The 18,000-nt window shown below is 52.6% G+C and overlaps 2 protein-coding genes across 3 annotated transcripts in view; one reads left to right on the top strand and one right to left on the bottom strand.

Annotated features, from left to right (window-relative positions):
- The window catches only part of KLF13 (KLF transcription factor 13), a 50,605-nt gene extending 32,815 nt beyond the window's left edge, over positions 1-17,790 (top strand). Inside the window, exon 2 of the mRNA XM_028850658.2 lies at positions 11,988-17,790. Coding sequence (XP_028706491.1) covers positions 11,988-12,277 — 290 coding nt within the window. The 3' untranslated portion in view covers positions 12,278-17,790. The remainder of the gene's footprint in view (positions 1-11,987) is intronic.
- LOC144329826 (uncharacterized) lies at positions 3,626-8,819 on the bottom strand. 2 transcript variants are annotated; one of them, XR_013395471.1, is made up of 3 exons: positions 6,482-8,819; positions 5,347-5,864; positions 3,626-5,108 (listed from the first exon to the last, which is right to left on the bottom strand). XR_013395471.1 is itself a non-coding variant. In XM_077939015.1 (2 exons), the coding sequence occupies exon 2, from the start codon at positions 5,392-5,394 to the stop codon at positions 4,918-4,920; it is 477 nt and encodes a 158-aa protein (XP_077795141.1). In that variant the 5' UTR covers positions 5,395-5,864; positions 6,482-8,819; the 3' UTR covers positions 3,626-4,917. The 2 variants fall into 2 exon arrangements, 1 of the variants encoding a protein (XP_077795141.1); XM_077939015.1 differs by having other exon boundaries at positions 3,626-5,864.
- Positions 17,791-18,000: the final 210 nt, after the last annotated feature.

Genomic DNA, 18,000 nt, shown 5'->3' with positions numbered 1-18,000 from the left:
ACCTGTGGGCAGGGCTGAGGGACAGGGCCTGGATCTGCCAGGTCACCTGTTCTCTGCTAGAGGGTTTTTGGACACAAGGGCTTTCCCAAAAGATGGGGGCAACTTGCTCCCAGTGAGAAGATGAGAGAGCCCCTGGTGGCTCCATGGGCCTGGGCTGCTGCAGGAGAGGCCTGGGGGCTTTCTGGCTCCTTCCTGGGGGTCTGGAAGTTGCTAGCAGAAGCCCCTGGCACTGTTCACCTGTTCCAGAGAAAACAGATCATTATCCCATTTGTTGTTGTTGTTGTTTTGCCTCAGCTCCCTCAAAAACCAAAGGCGTTTTTTAGGCCCATCGTCCACATTACAAGCTCATTGTAATTCGGATGTATTTGCTTTGTGAAACCAACCCTGAAGAATATATTGTTTTGTTATATTCTGCTGGAAACCTTGCCACATTTTTCCTGAGAAAACTGAGCCTGCTGTGCACCTGGAGCCAGCCAGGTGGCAGGTGCTGGGCCTGGAAGAGGAGCCCGCCCAGGCTTCTCCAGCGCTTCTGAGTGCCATTGTTTTGAGTGCGCTGCCTGGTGGCCCTTGGCCCTTCCCAGGGAACTGCCCGGCTCGTTCCTTAGCTGTGGCTTCCTGCTGCAGGGGAGCTGGGGACTGTGGAGGTCCCCCACAGGTCCTCAGGCCCAAATGCCCCCAGCCTGGGCAAGCCTGCAGTGAAATAGGCCCGTAGAACCTGACTCTGGGGGCCGCAGGGACCCCAGGGTGCAGAGGGTAGCCTCACTGCACAGTGGGTGGGTGTCCCTGCTTGCTCCTCCTGGAACGTGAACGTGGGCAGCAGTGTTCCTATTCCATGCTGGGGAGGGGCTGTGAGAATGTCTTTCTTCCTGATGGAGCCTAGCCTCAGGCCCCACTCTCCTGGGTGTGTTACTTTGGTGAGGTCACTGGTTCCTTACCTCTGACATGGGTTTCACATCAACACTTTCTGTCTCTCCAGGTTGGTAGAGTCCAGTGAGCCCAGTGCAGGCCAAAAGTAAAAGCTGCACCCCTGTAAAGAGTGTGCATGCATCTGTTTGTGCCATTGAGTGTCTATAGCAGAGCTTAGCAGGGTGGGGTCACTGCCAGCAAGGTCCCCCCGCCCCGGGAGACACAGAAGGAGAGGGCAGGGGGAGGAAGTGAAGGCTGGGGGAGGGGAGACACAGGAAGAGGAAGTGGGCCACAATGGTTGCCGAAGGCTCTGCAGACAGGGGCCCCTCCCTCAGTTGCCTAGATTGCCAGCCGGGAGCACGGGGCCCTGGGGTGCAGAGCTGGGGCTGGCTGTGCAGGTGCTTGTTCATGTCAAGGAGCAGTTGGACTTCTCTGTGAGGTTCTGCAGATCTCCTCTGTGACTGCCAAGGCTGGTGCCCCCCACCCCCGCCCAGACGTCACAGCCAGAGGCAAGCCCAAGAGGCCTTTCCATACTGTGTCCCTTTACCTACCCACCACATGCTCTGCCCTCTTTCTTCCCTCCCTCCCTCCCTCCCTCCTGCCTTTTCTGTTTTGGTGCAACAGAAACCCCTTTCCCAGTAATCCACAGATTCCCTGGTTCCCACTCCTCACGAGCCCCTGCAGCAGCACTTAGGGTCTGCATCCTAGTGGCCAGATGGACTTGGCTGTCCTAGCTGCCAATACCTGCCCCATCCACCTGGGCTAATTTTCAGCCCACAGTGGTGTCACAGAGTGGTCTTATGGCAGGAGTGTGATATTCAGAAGCCTGAAGGGAGCTTCTGACGTGTAATTACAACCCTGGAACTGCTTCTGTTTAAATCCTTTGCTGAATATTTGTCACCCATAGCCTTTTAAGTCTGACCTGTTCTAAACTGCTGGGCCTGTCAAACAGTTTATCAGGGAGCACCCTCCTCCAACAGGACAGTTTGCAGTGTGACCCAGGGGCTCTCAAGCCCCAGAGCCCTGCCCTGGGAGCATCTCCTACAAAGCTAGACTGGACTTGATTGCTATTTTTGAGTTTCTCATCCTGGAAGCCACTGCCCAGCACATTCTGAGGAGAATCTGTCTGGGCGACCATTGTTATTTTAGGAGAGCTCTTGGGGTAATATGAGGAAATGTGCTTTGAAACAGGGAATACAGAATGGGGCCGGTAATGTGCTCAGAGTGTTGAATATCTGCTTTTTAAATTGGCATTATTGATGGCTGCATTTTCTAGTTTGCTATGAATTTTTTTGTTTTGAATTTAACTTTTTGAGTAGGAAACGCATGTATGTGTTTCAGAATCTGAAAGATTTAAGTAGTTTCCCCAGGGAAAATTCTGTCAACCTTCCTTGTCCTCCATCTGCTCAGTGTTCCCTTGGGTGATCTCTGTTCTTACTTTCCTAGGGACCCTCTCTCTGCACATACAGGCCAAGGCACACGTAGATCCTCGCTGGTCATCTCTCCTCAACCTTGTTTTCTTCACTCAGCTTGGAAATCTTTCCATATCAGTTTGCAAAGAACTCGTTCTACTTCTTTGCGATAGTATTCTGTTATATGGGCGTTCCATAATTTATTTGACAGGCCCCAGTGGAAGGACATGAGTTGTTTTCAGGCTCCTGCTGCATTGACTAATCAGGACCATATCCCATTTTGGAGATGTGCAGATGGGTTTATAGGCTAGGATGTCAAAAGTTCAGATGTGGGATAAAAGGGTGTGCCCATTTCTCCTTTTAATAGGTATTGCCAAATCGCCCTCCACGGAGGTTGTAGCAGTTTGTACTTCCATCAGCAAAGAATGCCTGCTTACTTGCAGTCTTACCGAGGTGATGGCTACCAAGCTGCATTTCAGTGTGTTTCGTTTGCTGTTACATACTGCAAACGTGTGTAATGGATGAGGTGGAGCATCTTTTCAGGCACTTGAGAGCCATTTGTAGTTCCTTTTTTATGAATCGGCTTTGCCCATTTTTCTGCTGGATATTTTTCTTTTTAAAATTCCTGTGAGCTCTTTCTGGTTTGGAGATCAGCCATTTGTGATATGAGCTGCAAATATTTTTTCTCTCAGTTTTGTCAGTTATCTCTTGCCTTTGTTTATGATGACTTTGTTCATGGAGAAGTATAGTATACTTTTTTGTGCAGTTGATTGATTGATTGATTGATTGAGACTGAGTCTCACTCTGTCACCTAGGCTGGAATTCAGTGGTGTGATCTCGGCTCACTGCAACCTCTGCCTCCCACGCTCAAGTGATTCTCCTGTCTCAGCCTCCTGAGTAGCTGCGATTACAGGCACCCGCCACCACACCTAGCTGATTTTGTATTTTTAGTAGAGACAGGGTTTCACCATGTTGGCCAGGTTGGTCTTGAACTCCTGACCTCAGGTGATCCTCCTGCCTCAGCCTCCCCAAAGTGCTGGGATTACAGGCATGAGCCACCACGCCCAGCCTTTAGTCTTTTCTTTTATGGTTTGTGGACTTTGATTCATAGAAGGAACTTCTGTCTTACAGTTTTCTCCTAGAATGTTTGTGGTTTTATTTTTCACATTTGAATCTTTGACCCATTTAGAACTTATGCTGGTATAGGGTGGGAAGAATGAACCCAACCTTTCCAGATGCTACCGAAGCGTCCTGATATGTGTATTTGTAGCAGGAGAAGCCACAGACAAAACTCCTCAGACACCGAGTTAAAGAAGGAAGGGCTTTATTCGGCCGGGAGCTTTGGCAAGACTCACGTCTCCAACAGCCGAGCTCCCCGAGTAATTCCTGTCCCTTTCAAGGGCTCACAGCTCTAAGGGGGTGCATGTGAGAGAGTCGTGATCAGTTGAGCAAGCAGTGGGTGTGTGACTGGGGACTGCATGCACCGGTAATTAGAATGGAACAGAATAGGACAGGGATTTTCACAGTGCTTTTCTATACAATGTCTGTAATCTATAGATAACATAACTGATTAGGTCAGGGGTCGAACTTTAACTACCAGGCCCAGGGTGTGGCGCCGGGCTCTCTGCTTGTGGATTTCATTTCTGCCTTTTAGTTTTTACTTCTTCTTTCTTTGGAGGCAGAAATTGGGCATAAGATAATATGAGGGGTGGTCTCCTCCCTTATATTGACTGCTCCCTGCCCTAGGGGTTGGAAATGTCTCTCCATCCTATGCAGTTATCACTGCCTTTCGTTCTAATTCTGCCATTTCCTCTGGGCTTCACTGGCCAGTGATCATCTTACGAAACTGTGTTGAATCCTGGTGGTCTCGTTTCCCCACGTCATGGTTTTGCAGGACTTTTTCTGGCTATTCCTGTGTGTTTTTCTGTGTGAATTTTTAGGATCAAGTTATCCTATTCGAAAACAAAGCAAAGCGACAAGAAAAATGCCTACTGTAAAAAATATCTTCACATGCATTGTAGAAATGTAGACACACATTTGCCCAAGGAGGATTCTCTTGTTGAAGCAGCGTTCCCTCCGACACTGTGGCGGTCTCCAGCCAGGCTTCAGCACCCTGCCAGCTCTTGCATGTGAAGAGTGGATGGTAGTGTGTGATCAGCGGCACTAGACCAGAGCGTCCTGGGATGGGGCACACGTGCCCCCCATGTCCTTTTTACTGCGCGGCTCACGGACATGCTTCCCGGGGCCCCTTGGCCCATAGGTGATAACATTGTTATCTCCTCCAGGCACCACTGTGCAGCAGGCATGTGTCCCGTGTATTCTCCCACTTAACCCTCACAGTGACAGAAACAGGCTGGACGACAATCCCTGAGGCATCAACAAAGGAGTGGGGGTGGGGCAGGCTGCTTCCTTGCCACAGGCAGATCCCAGCTGTGGCTCTCGCTCTGGCGCCAGCCAGCTGAATGACAGCTCACTGTCTCCTCTCGGGCCTCACTTCCCTTACCTGCTCAGTGGGTGGGTAAGAGCTTCCAGCCTGGACTTCGTTGGCGGCCATGTGCATGTCAGCTCCATGTGGCTTAATAAACCACTACTAACATTTCTAGAGACGAAACAGGGCAGCCAAATGGCCTTCGAAGGAGTTAGGAAGTCCACCTCCCACCACAGACGCCAGACCTTTCTTTCTGCCACCCCTGAGGCCGTATGCCTGAGTTTCATTGGAGGCCAGCAGTTGATCAGCCCCTGTGTTTGACTGTGTGCCGAGCTGCTCCAGCAGGAGGGGAACAGGCTTCCCTGGAGTGAAAAACATGGCAGTCTTGAGGTTGGGAGCTAGAAGTGGCCCCAAACCAGTGCCCACAGGGCAAAGCTGTCCATCGGTGAATGACAGCCCACTCACTGGTGGGGAATAGCTGGAGACTGGGGGCAGTGGCCTGGGAGCCCGAGGGGAAGCAGTTTCTCTTTGGAAGGCTCTCCCCATGCCTCCCTTTGAGTCTGACCAGCCCTGCCCCTGCCATTGCCCCCAGATACACACCCACGTGGACCTTCGCGCTGCAGAGGTCTGCTGTTGCATCCAGGACATCCCTGTGAGGGTGCCAGCTCATCTGCCTTTCCAGGACCTCCCGGTAGGAGGTGCATTTCTTCCCTTCTCCCTTCCATGAAGGGGAGCTCAGCGAGGCTTCCGAGAGAAGACCCAGCAGGAGGCCAGAAGAAGAGGCCCTTGCAGCAGATGCTGCTCTGGCCCTAGCTTGGTGCTGGGCATTGAGAACATTGGAAAAATGACCCCTCAACAGGCTTCCCACAGGAGGTTCACAGACAGATCTGCAGTGTGGTTCATACAGGGGTAGCTAGAGCTGGGTGGAGGGCGGGGTGGCCCACTCACCTGTGGGGTGGTGGGTAGGAGTTTGGCTAAGGCTGGATCACAGGAGATAACTTGGAGCGTGCCCTTTGCGTAGGTGAGCAGAGTGGAGTCCGCGCCACGGCCCGAGTCTGAGCTCAGGCTTTGAGCTGGAGCATGCACACTCCTGAGCTGGCTGCATTTGCACGTGGCTGCTGTGGGGGAGGGGGGAGGTGGCTGCTGAGGTGGATGGGGGGCTCAGCTGAAGGAGAGAAAGCCCCTGCGCTGCCCTCCCGACTGGCTCTCTGAGGGAACACGCTGTCCCCGCCTGGGCCTGCGGCTTGGGCAAGAGCAGCATGTGGGACGCTGTGTTCCCTGATAAGATGAGGCAATTGCTCTCAGTCGGCGCTGCTCCGCTCGCGGCCTCGCTGTGGCGCCAGGGAACATTTATGTAACGCGCAGCCCTGAGCAGCTGCCCCGCCCAACCTTACTCCAATCCCCACCCCCTACTCTCCGGCAACTCCATGCGGTCCCCTACCCTGCACCCCCCGGCCATGCAGCCTGGTACCCGAAGAGTCCCCCACTACCTGGCACCCGTAGGACCCCCAAACCCCAGCATGGCGTAGCCCCTCCCCCAGCTCCCCACAGTTCCCCCAGCCCTCTTACAGCCTCCCTTCCAGGCTCCAGGGCACCTAGCGCCCCTCCAGGCTCCACCCCAGCCCCCTTCCTCTCACCCAGTCTCCTCACAAGGCCTAATCCCACCTTGTCTCAGGCCCCCCATCCCATGCACAGGCGCAGGCACACACAGCCAGAACCCCTGGGGCCCTCCCACCTGGGGAGCTGGAGTGGCTCTGGGATCCGGCAGGAAGGCTAGGAGCTCCTCCGCAAGAGTCTAGAATCTCCTACCGATTCTCTTGTCATTTTGGAGCTAGAGGGAGCCCTGTCCTGTTGAGTCCCTGTCCTGCTGTTGCTGTCTCCATATGACATGCCCGGCTGGAGGCAGATGAAGGGTTTGAGCCAAGCAAGGAGGGTGCTTGGGTTTGTTTAGTCCGATGGGCCCCCTTTGCCGTAGAATGAGAGGTGGGCGCACTCCCTGAAGGGCCAGGCCTGGCTGGCCCCTCACCTCACTGGGTGCCCCCCTGTGCTCACTTCACTTGGCTGCACACAGTCCCCCTGGAGTCTGTCCCCAGAACAGCAGTTTTTAGAGTGAAGCTGGACACCCGCAGGTGTCTTCCCTTCACCAGGGCCATGAGATCAAAACTGTTTTCATAACAATAGCACTGTTTGCCTCATTCTCCCAAAAGAGTACAGTAGGCTATTGCAGATGCTACAAGATGTGTGACAGCACTGTCCCTCTTCAGTGACTGGAATGCATGCTTGGATTGAAGACTTCGTTTCCATTTTAATTTCTAATTTCTAATATGATGAATAGCAGGGGCTCTCACCCACATGCACGAAAGCTCCTGGGGCTCCTTGCGACCGTGTGGGTGAAAGTGGCCTGGGGCATGTTGCTCCCTGTTCCCGCCCCAGCCTGTTCTCCCTTCTCTGAGCTGTTCCTTGTCAGCCTCCTGGGTGCTGCCTGAGTGTCACTACCAGGGGACCCAGCCAGACCTGGTGCTGCTGCTCCTTGCTGGCCTGAGCCATAACTCCTGTTGTGGGCCAGTTCACCACTGTCACCTCTCTGCAGCGGGCTGAGGGAGGAGCAGAGAATGGAGCCGTGGGGCCTGCATCTGCCTGGGTCAGGACCGTGTCTCTGGGCCAGGCACCCAGTATGTCCCCTGTCAAAGCATAAAGCTCCTGACGTACAGGGAGGCCAAGAGCTGTGTTGGTGGAGTGGCTGCGCCAGACACCCGCCTTCCTCCACTCCAGGCTGCCTGGCACCAGCGCCCCATCCATTGGATGCTGCATTTCTCTGCGGCCCCAACATCGTGTGGCCCATCTGTAGCTCTGTGTACCTCACATGCTGCCCCGGCCTGCAGGCAGAAGGAGCTAAAGGGCAAGGCTCCTCACAAGAGCTATTAGGAAGCAAGGCTGAGTGTGGCTTCCCCCCACACCAACAGGCGCAAATCTGGGGAGACTCACTTGACAGGGCTAATGACTAAGAGCAACAGTAACAGCTGAGATTTCAGGAGTGGACCTTTGGAACGTGCCAGGCACTGTGCTGAGGCCAGTCATGCACCGCCCCTCGGGATCACTGTATGGACCACCCTATGAGGATGGGGCAGTGTGCTCACTTCCTGTGGCTGCTGTTACACATTACCACAAACTGGGTGGCTGAAAAGCACCTGAAACTCACTGTCTCACAGTTCCAGAAACCAAGGTATTGGCAGGGTTAATTCCTTCCGGAGGCTCTGAGGGAGAATCTGCTCCATGCCTCCCCTTCCTTCCCCTGCCCCCTTTCTCCCCCTTCTCACTTGCTCCCTTCCCCCTCTTCCCCACCCTCCACACTTGGGAACGCATCTCCAGATCCTTACCTGATTACATCTGCAAAGACCCTTTTTCCCGATAAGATCACATGCACAGGTTCTGGGGGTTATGGCTTGGCTATATCTTTTTGGGGACCATTATTCACTCTACTACAGCCAGCAAGGAGCTTGTTCGAGGCCATAGTGTCACAGCTAGGGAACAGGGTCTGAACCTCATCTGTCAGACCTGACATGGTTAATGCTAAACCATTTAATGCTGCACTTTCCCAAGCTTTTGATGACTAGTGTGCGACGTGAATCTCCAAGAGTGGAATTACCGTGCAACATTTTCACTCTTTGGTTGACAAAATTTTTTATTCTGGAAGCAATGAATAGTTTTATACAATGATAACATTTCTTTGAACATGTTTTGGGAAATATTGGACTAGATATTTAAGGAACTATATTTAAACATTTCTTCTTATTGTTATGGAAGAAACAAATACATAGAATTTTTTTTTTAAGACCCAAGGCGGGCGTGTGGCTCATACCTATAATTCCAGCACTTTGGGAGGCTGAGGAAGACGGATCACTTGAGGTCAGGAGTTCAAGACCAGCCTAGCCAACATGGTGAAACCCTGTCTCTACTAAAAATATAAAAACTAGCCAGGCATGGGTGGGTGCCTGTAATCCCAGCTAGTCGGGAGGCTGAGGCACAAGAATCACTTGAACCTGGGAGGTGGAGGTTGCAGTGGCAGAGCAAGACTGGCTCAGATTAGATAGATAGGTAAATAGGTAGAGATACCCATAACACAGAGGAGCTTGCAACAAAAAAAATCCTCTCACCAGTCTAGCGCCACTCCTTAGAGAGCATTTCTTTTCTGATTTTAGTTGTCTTGATGGTTACTGCTATAAATGAACTGTATCTTATTGCTGTTTCTTGATTTATCAAATTTAGATATTCTCTGTTATCCCTCCTGCCATGAAATTTAAGGATTTACCTCACTCCTGTCCCTCCCCTCCAACTCTTCCTAAATTGATGGATGTATTATTTTACTTATTTTGACTATCTTTGTAATTTTAAATCTCTGTGTTTGATTTAGGTATGTTCTTTGCACACTGTGTGCATTCCGACTTTTCCCTTAAATCCATGTTCTCTTCTGGGCCCACAAGTCAGTTGTATGGCCTTTGTTTATAGGATTGGTTCTAAACACTGACAACTAGTGCTAAGGTTAGTATGACCACAGCTGTGTGAAGTTTGCTTCCATCAGCAGGGCTTGTGCTGGGATTACGTTTCTTGCCACCACCTCATGGAGTTGTGAAGAATAAATAATAGAGCATAGGAAAAATCCCTAGAACCGAGCTTGGCTCGGAGCTCTTGACCCATAATCATGAGGCATTTTCGTTTACATCTAATTTGAACCACAGTTTTTTTATATGTCTTTTATTTTTCCTGGAGTTTCTAATTGCCTCTTTTTTCTTTTAAACAAAGAAGAGTGATGTGTCTTTACTGTATCCTGAAGTGTATCCAGCCTTTTGATGGTACTCTGTGGTGCACAAAACTCACTTTCCTCCTGGAATTTTCCCCCGTGAGCCCCGGTCCTGTGCTCCAGTGACCTCCCAGGTCTCTGCCTCGCTCTTGTCATGAGGTGGCCCTTTACTATACAGTCATGTCCCTAGCTCCTTGGTCTTATCTCATTTTAGCTGGAGTGTGTGAGACATTAACTTGGAAGACCCTGTTCCTTTGTCTTCAGGATCCACTGTGACTTAGGAAAAGTCTGGTGTCTGTCCCAGCCTTGTTCCTTTGTGGATGACCTGGTGTTTGTTTCTTCCTCCTCTCTCTATTAAGCTGTGAGAGCTCCTGTTTTTACTCAGTGTTCTGACATTGCAGAGCTTCTCACAGCAGAGATCTTAACTCACTTACCTGGTCCACCTCAGTGCAGCCTGTCTCATGTTAGTCTCCTGTCTCCTTTTTCTTTTTCTTCTTTTTTTTTTGTACTCTTTGACAGAGACTGTTGTTATTTCTTTTGTAATTTCTTCTCCGTATTTTCTGTTTTCTCACTTGATTGTAATTGTCATGTATTTGGGAAATCGTGGTGCTACTTGATTTTGAATCCCCCCAACACCTTTTCCTCCAAAATGTAAAATCAATAAAGAGAACAAAGGCACCCACACGTGGCCCCTGCTTCAGCAGTGCCAGGAGACGGAACACATCTTTTCCAGAACTGTTTTTTGTTGTTTTTTTCTCATATATTTGCTTTGAGTGTATTTCCAGCTTTTATATGAAGGTTTTATATGGACATAATGCTGTTTTCAATTTCTAAATGCTGTTGTTTTGCTGGGTTGTTTTTTTTGTGTTTTTTTGGAGATGGACTCTCTCTCTCTTGCCCAGGCTAGAGTGCAGTGATGCAGTCTGGACTCTCTGCAGCTTCCACCTCCCAGGTTCAAGTAATTCTCCTGCTTCAGCCTCCCAAGTAGCTGGAATTGCAGGCGCACACCACCACACCTGGCTAATTTTTGTATTTTTAGTAGAGACGGGGTTTCACCATGTTGGCCAGGCTGGTCTCAAACCCCTGATCTCAAGTGATCCACCCGCCTCAGCCTCCCAAAGTGCTGAGATTATAGGCATGAGCCACTGTGCCTGGCCGTTTTTGCTCTCTGAACTTCCTTTGTATTGTACTCTCTTTGCTTTTGCATCAAATTTTGTCTCAGATTCCTCAGAGAATACAGAAGTTTCAAGTTAAAATTGTCTTCTGTTTCCTGGCTTCACTCTTTTCCTCTAGAGTTGGTGGTTAAATTGCGCTTGGCCTTTCTCTTCCATGCTGCTGGTTCTCCTTGGCTGTCTGGCCATCCCTGGGTGTCTGCTTGTGTTTAAGGTGGGTGGGTGAGTGGGTTTCCTCTGTTGAACATGGGTAGACCAGCTTCAATGACTGGCAGTCACTTTAGGGTCTGTGTGGGGGTGAGAGGGGAAGTGACCAGGTAGGAACGGGAGCCCTGCGGCCACCCCTAATACCAGAAGGGCTCTTTTCTGGGGTGCCAGAGCCCCCCCGCCCCAAGCCTGGTTCTTCCTGAGCCGTTGATGTCATTTTTGTGATTGAGAGTTTTGTGTGTTAAGAGTTTGCCTGGGTAAATGCTGGCCTGTTTCCCGCTCTGAGTGAGGGATGGGAAGGAGGGAGCAGCATCCAGACCTACCTTGATTACCTCCCACCCCACTGTGTTCTGCCTCCTCCCCACCTGCACAGGCCCCTAATGGGGTGCGCTGGGCTGCTGCCCTTGTGTGTCACCGCGCTTGGGATGCAAGAGCCTGTCTCATTCTCCTGCTCTACCAGCCATCCCTGGTTGGCCACTTTGGGACTTCTGTGAGAGAAGGAGCAGCAGACTGTTCGTAGAATTCTAGGCCCAGGAACTCACCTAGGCTGACCCTCTCCTGTTACAGACTAGACTGAGGAGGGTCAGAATGGGAATTGCCTTCCTGCCCTGCAGGGGTCCAGAGTGTGGCTCCCATGGAGCAACATGGGCAGCTGGGCTCCCGGAGGCCTGTGAAGCCAGGGCGTGGGCCTGCAACCCCAATGCATTGGAGACTGCTGGCCCTGCATGGGTGTGTAGTGCAGCCTGCTTTGTGGTGTATTTAGGGGGTCCACTGCCAGGAGCCTGGGGCCCTGACCGGTTCCTACCCATGGGCCCTGCAGCTTTAGCACCTGAAATGCTGTTTTATCCTAGGCCGTGTCCTCTGCCTCCATCCCAGGCGTGGGTGGGAGGGCAGGGGCCACCTTCATCTCTGCGCTGATGGATTTGTCACAGGAGCCCTTGGAGGTGGGGCACATGGGAGGGGTGATGAGAGATCGGGGTGTTGGGTGTTGCGGGTCCTTTCCCAGAGAGGGTGTGAAAGCGGGGCCAGGTGCGGATACTGACGCTCTGCCCCTGTGTCCACAGGTGAGAGGCCCTTCGCCTGCAGCTGGCAGGACTGCAACAAGAAGTTCGCGCGCTCCGACGAGCTGGCGCGGCACTACCGCACGCACACGGGCGAGAAGAAGTTCAGCTGCCCCATCTGCGAGAAGCGCTTCATGCGCAGCGACCACCTGACCAAGCACGCGCGCCGCCACGCCAACTTCCACCCGGGAATGCTGCAGCGGCGCGGCGGGGGCTCGCGGACCGGCTCCCTCAGCGACTACAGCCGCTCCGACGCCAGCAGCCCCACCATCAGCCCGGCCAGCTCACCCTGAGCCCGCCACAGCCATGAGCAGCCGCTCCCACCCCCTCGTGAGTCCCTGGCCTTTCCTTTTGTAATAAGAGAGAAGAGAGAGAACTTGATGTGAAGTCCACGAAAAAACAATTTTTTTCACCTCAGGTGTCAAAGTAAATTTGTTAAAAAAAAAAAAAAACACAAAAATTTCAAAAAACACCACCCACCAATTGCACAACAGATATACCCACAAAGTTGAGATTCAGCGGTGTTGAACCCCCTTTCTCAGGGATGGACACGTTCCACGAGGTCAGTGAGGACACCCCTTCCTGCCGCCTTACTCTGTACATAGATTTGCACTCTGGAGTTTTCTGTTAGGTTCGGGAACACGCTGGGGACAGAGCAGGCCAGCCAGTCTGGTGGAGCTCAGCGTCTGGCTGGCTGGCCGGCCAGCCTGTGGGTCTGTTGGGAGCAGATGTGGTCCCTGACGTTTGTGCCTCCAGGGCAGATTCCTAAGCAGCGGGCCTGACCTTTTCCTGCCTGGCCCCCCACCCAGCCTCTGGCCTCTGCCCAACAAGCCTGGCCGGGCTTGCAACGCAGCTGATTCTGAGACAGGCCCTTGCAGAGGGATGCCTTAAAGCTGTCCCCGGCTGGAGGAGCACTCCACCTTGGGGACAGTGGAGGGGGCCTTCAGCCCTCTGCACCCTGCCTGCCTCACACCCGGCCTCCGGGAACCCTCTCTTTCGGCGCTAGGGAGCACTGGAAGCAGAGGTGCCAGCCCTGGCTGAGCGTAGCACTGCACCGTCCGACCTCCGAGTCAGGGGCCGGGGTCACACCTGCCAGGACTCCGCTTCTCCGTGTCCCTGCAGAAGGCACGCAGGACCCTGTCACTATTATACCTGGGCCTCTGATGGGGAATTCTGGTCTTGTAAAAAGATGTTAGAAATTCCTGGTGGCACATCCAGTTCCGGAGTCCTCCCGCATGGGCACGTGTGTTGGAAACAATGGGCAGGTCACGGGGCCTCCTCGTCAGATGGCCTGTGTGAGCGGCTGTGCCTGTGGCAGCGCATCGTGCTTCACAGAGACTTCTGTAGCAAGAGACCGGAACATTGTGACTTGGACCTTTTCAGGAGTGGCGTGGATGTTACAGGAAATGCTGTCGGAGAGCGCGCATTCTATTTCCTCCCCAGGGAATGCCAGATGGAAAGTTGTGGGCCACACTTTTCTCAGACCCACCATGTCCCCAACTCAGACTTAGCAAACCTCCAGCCTCTCCGTGTCCCCGGACTCCTCCTCCCTTTTCCTCCTGCTTCTCCTTGTCCTGCCTGGAGGCTCCAGGCCATACCCAGCTGGTGGGGCTGCTCCAGTGCCCCATCACCAGCCTTCTCCTGGCAGGAGAGGAGGAGCAGAGAGCTGAGTCCTGGGTTGGGATTGGAGCCCTGGGCTGGGTCAGTCAAGCTGTGGTCCAGCAAACTCCTCTGCAGATAGCTGGAGTGTCGACCCCAGGCTTGTGGCCCAGGTACCACCTTCCCTTCCTCCTGAGAGTTGGGGCCTGTAAATATAAGGGCCCAGGACAGAGTGCGTGCGTGCACTGTGAGCACACACGCGTGTGTGTTGGGGGGTGGGGGGATTGGGGTGGACTCAGGGTGTCTTGCCAGAGATACCTGTTTTGATGAGTACCTATTTTGATGCAAAGGAGCGGCTCTGGGACCTCAGAGGGCCGCAGATGGGCTTCCTGGGCCCAGCGTGCCTTGGTCGTGGCCATCCTGCTTCTACTCAGTCCTACCATGGTATGGGGTGCAGCACAAACCCGGGACCCAGGCCTAGCCACTGCCCACCGCTGCTGGCCACTGTTGTGGCTGGCTCCAGAGTGGACAGGTATCCTCTGTCCACAGCAGCTGCTCAGGCACAGGATGCTGCCGGGTGCCCGCTTCTCACCACTGTGTGCCAGCTGGGAGTGGCCGACAGCGTGGTAGTGTTTTCTAGGTAGAACGATGGGCCCTAAATTGGGCAGTAGCATTGTTTCTGCTGCGGTGAGAACTGGCAGGGAGAGGGTCACCCCCACACTGGTTGGATGCGGAACTGGCCACTCTGGCTGCCATGCTGTGTTAGGCTCCCTGACAGCCCTGCTTGCGTCGGGTCTGGGAGAGAGAGTGGAATATTCGGTAGGGACCTTGACAGAAGAGAGCCCTGGGTGCTTGTGGGGCAAAGATCTTCATGCCCAGTTCCAAAGTGAGGTCCCTCCCAAAGTTGTTTTCGTGTGAGGCAGAGAAAGCCACACTCTGACTACATTTTATGTCTCAGGAATTCACATTCCAGGTTCAGGAATTTTATTCCAAAGTCCTTTGGTGCACTCACTGTCCACCGTTCCCCAAGGCAGGGAGAGGGAACGGCCCATCCCTGGGAGGCTGGCAAAGCGCTCTCCAGGGAGCGGTCAGGCGTCCTTGTGATCTGCCCAGGGTGTCATGGAAGGAGATTTTCTAGCTCCACATCTGTCTGCACATAGGAAGGAAAAGATAGGACTCTAAACCTAGTCATCTTGGAATAAAAAGAAGAGCTGGTTTGTTTTAGAGCAGGGCGGGGGGTGGGGGAGGGAAGCGGGTGTTGGCTGTTTCCAAAGAGAGCACTTAATTTAATTTTTCCTTTAAATGACCCAGGGCTGTTCCGTCTGATAGATGGAAGGGTAACATTGCCTTAAAACAGAAATATGCAGGCATTGGCTATTTTTGGCTTAAGAGTGTGTCTTCTTTCCCAAAGTGGTTCTCGTTTAATGGCAGGGTGTGGTCCTTAGGCCCCGGCCTGGACTGGGAAATGGGGGCGGGTAGGGCACCAGGAGAGAAATCCTGCTGGGTACTCCTGGCCAGACCCTCCTGAATCATCTGGGGTTTTAAACTCATCTCACTTGAAGGGCGGGGAGAAACCCATGAATCTCAGGCACAGTTCACAGGGGTCCTCAAGGGCAGATGTCCATCTCATCATGAAGTGAGGGATTCCTGTGGAAGAGGGTGGTGGGCCTTGGAACGCTGCCTCCACTGAAGTGGGCACACAAGGCGGACCCTCCTGAAACAGGCTTCATTTTCTTCAAACATGCAGAATGTTTTCCCAGACTGCATCTATTTCAGGGTCTTCCATTTTTGTGGTTTATGGCCATGCTTGCCAGTTTTGGTGGGGTTGAGGAACCCATAGGACTCATATAAATAATAGTGAAAACTCAAACCCTTGTTCTGGGACTTCAGTTCTAGTGGTCCATAGGGGCAGAGATCTCAGAATGAAGTTCGCCTGAGTGAAGGGAGAGTTCCCCTATAAAAGGTCTAAAATTGATTTGGGGCTCAGGCATCAAGGGGCTGGTGTTGCTCATGTCCCAGACAAGGAAGCCCCTCTTTACATCAGCCATATTAGGGGAACGGTTGTCAGCTCCCCAAATGCCTACTGGATCCTACAGCCATACAGGAAAACAGATGGACACAGCCCTTTCCTCAAAGAGCCCTGGGATCCTGTCCTGCAGGGTGCTGCGTAGGAACGAGCAGAGATGTCCTGGATGGGAACATGGTCCTGGAGGTGCCCTACCTGCATCCTGCTGCGCCCCCACCCACGACACTCGAGTGCAAGATGGCTGCACTCCTAATCCTGACTTTATTCCCAGGCCCCACACCAAGGCAGGTGCAGGATTCGCCATGGTGCAGCCTCCAGGTACAAAGATCTGAGGCAATGGCGATCCCAGGCCTTGCTGCACCCTGAACACAGCTCAGACCGGTGAGGGGTGATTCAGAGGTGGGGATGGGCAGAGAGGGCTGGCCACTCTGCCTCAAGACTTGACCTCAAGTCTTCTGTCTCCTGACCTGGTGTGTCCAGAAGACCATCCTCTTTCTTGCCAGAAGCAAATGCTAAGATGGACTGCACAGGGCCCTGGTACTCCCTAGGGACCCATTCAGGATCTCAGCTGGGCAGGGGTGCCACCCAACAGGAAGATGTGATCTGAGCAATAGTGTGGCCTTGTTTCTCCACTTCTGGTTGTGGCTGTGTTTACAGGGCTACCTGACTATTTTCACCTCTGACAGGTGTCACTGATTTTCTTTCCCCCATTTAAAAAAGGTCATTTAGTCAAAGACACAGTGCTAGAAGGTTTAAAGGGTGTGATGTGTTGGTCACATCACAACCAGTAAGAAACGCTTTGTAGGTTATCCACATCTTTTGCTGACTGTTTCCATATACAATTCTGGTAACCGTATTTTCCAAAGCTAAAATCCGAGGCGTGGGCTGATGGTTTTTGAAATCAGGATTACCCCAGGGAGAACCAGGTCCTATTACTAATTTTCCTAATTCTGAGGCTCTGAAGACTTGTCTGAGACACATTCCAGAGACCTTTGTACCAGAACTTGGATGCACAGTCCAGCTTACTACTGACACACACCTGAGTACCCTTTAGGGCGAGGTGCCGCCGCCTGCCTGCCGTCGTGTCCCTCAGCATCAGAAGAGTTGAATTCGGCCGGAGACGGGAGCCCGGTGTCCATGAGGGAAGAGGGGCCGCGCTTGGTTTCTACGGATTTCAGACTTGCAGTGCGGCTACCTGGCCCTGCCCTGCCTCTCTCTTTCTCATACAGCTTTAAAACTTTACTACTTTTATTTAAAACCGAACTGGATGGGAGAGAAGTAGCTTCCCCTACCCTACAAGTCACACATTCCCGAGAGGGGGTGGGGGGTGGAGGCAGGAAGTCCGGGGGTGGGGTGGGGGGCGAACAGCTTGCTTAAGGCCTCAGGGTCCTGCTTTCTCCAGCCTCTTCTGAAGGGCCTGTGGACAGGCCACAGCGCCTGCTTATTTGGAAACCAGGTGTGTGAGCCGAATGCCTGCGAGGCCACACACTCAGCACAGGAGCCCCCCTGTATCTGGCTGCCCTGAGAGGAGCAAGGGCCACCTCCCATGTGGCTCTAGACACCCCGCGGGCCCATCAGCCCCAGTGTCTGAGCGGGCTCCACCCCGGTGCCGAGTGCTGGGGCCTCTGGGGCTGGTCGGCCTCAGCAGGAAGGAGGCACTACTGAGCAACTATGCATTGTCATTGTCGGGTTTGGGGCTTGCGGTGGTTCCTTGGTGACTGGGAATTGCTTGTGTGCATGTGTTGGGTGCATGCTTCCGGGCCTCAGCTGCCTCAGGCCCGCACAGGCAACCCTTTCCCATCCAAAGCCATTGGTGGAGCTTCTCTGGAATCGTTTGCCAAAAGCCCAAGGCAGAATCCAAGGGTCCAAGACCATTTCCATGGAGCTCATGTTTTTCTTTTCTGTAGGAACTTTTTTTTAACCAGCACCCACCATAATTCTGAAGGCCATGTTTCATCTTCCTGGATCACTACAGTGAAGTATTACAGTTGTACAGTTCCCAGTCTGGCCTTGGCTTGCTCGGATAAAACTTTGTATGTATTTTGTATGGCATAGATTCTATATTGTAATGATGTCCTATGCAAAAAGAAAAATTAACGAAATTGTAAATTTTATTGTTTTAACGTGTATGCATGTTTAGTGACGTTTACATTTTGAAATAAAATTTATGATTCATTATTTTATTTGCTGGAGCTAGTCTGTTTGAAGAGCATGTCTTGCAGAGGCTCTGGGATGGGAAGGGAACTGAAATGGACAAAATCAAGCAGTCGCAATTGACTGAGGGGCTGAAGCTTGCCTGGAGCTTGGCGGGTCCTGTTTCGGAAGGAAGGCCTTGCAGAAGAGCTCTTGCAGCGAGTGGGTGCTCGTCTGGCCCCCTCCTGCCCATGGGAG

The sequence above is a fragment of the Macaca mulatta genome, chromosome 7, assembly GCF_049350105.2.
Source record: "Macaca mulatta isolate MMU2019108-1 chromosome 7, T2T-MMU8v2.0, whole genome shotgun sequence".
Classification (NCBI taxonomy): domain Eukaryota; kingdom Metazoa; phylum Chordata; class Mammalia; order Primates; family Cercopithecidae; genus Macaca; species Macaca mulatta.
The sequence above is the reverse complement of the archived record's forward strand: the minus strand, read 5'-3'. Positions and strand labels throughout refer to the sequence as shown.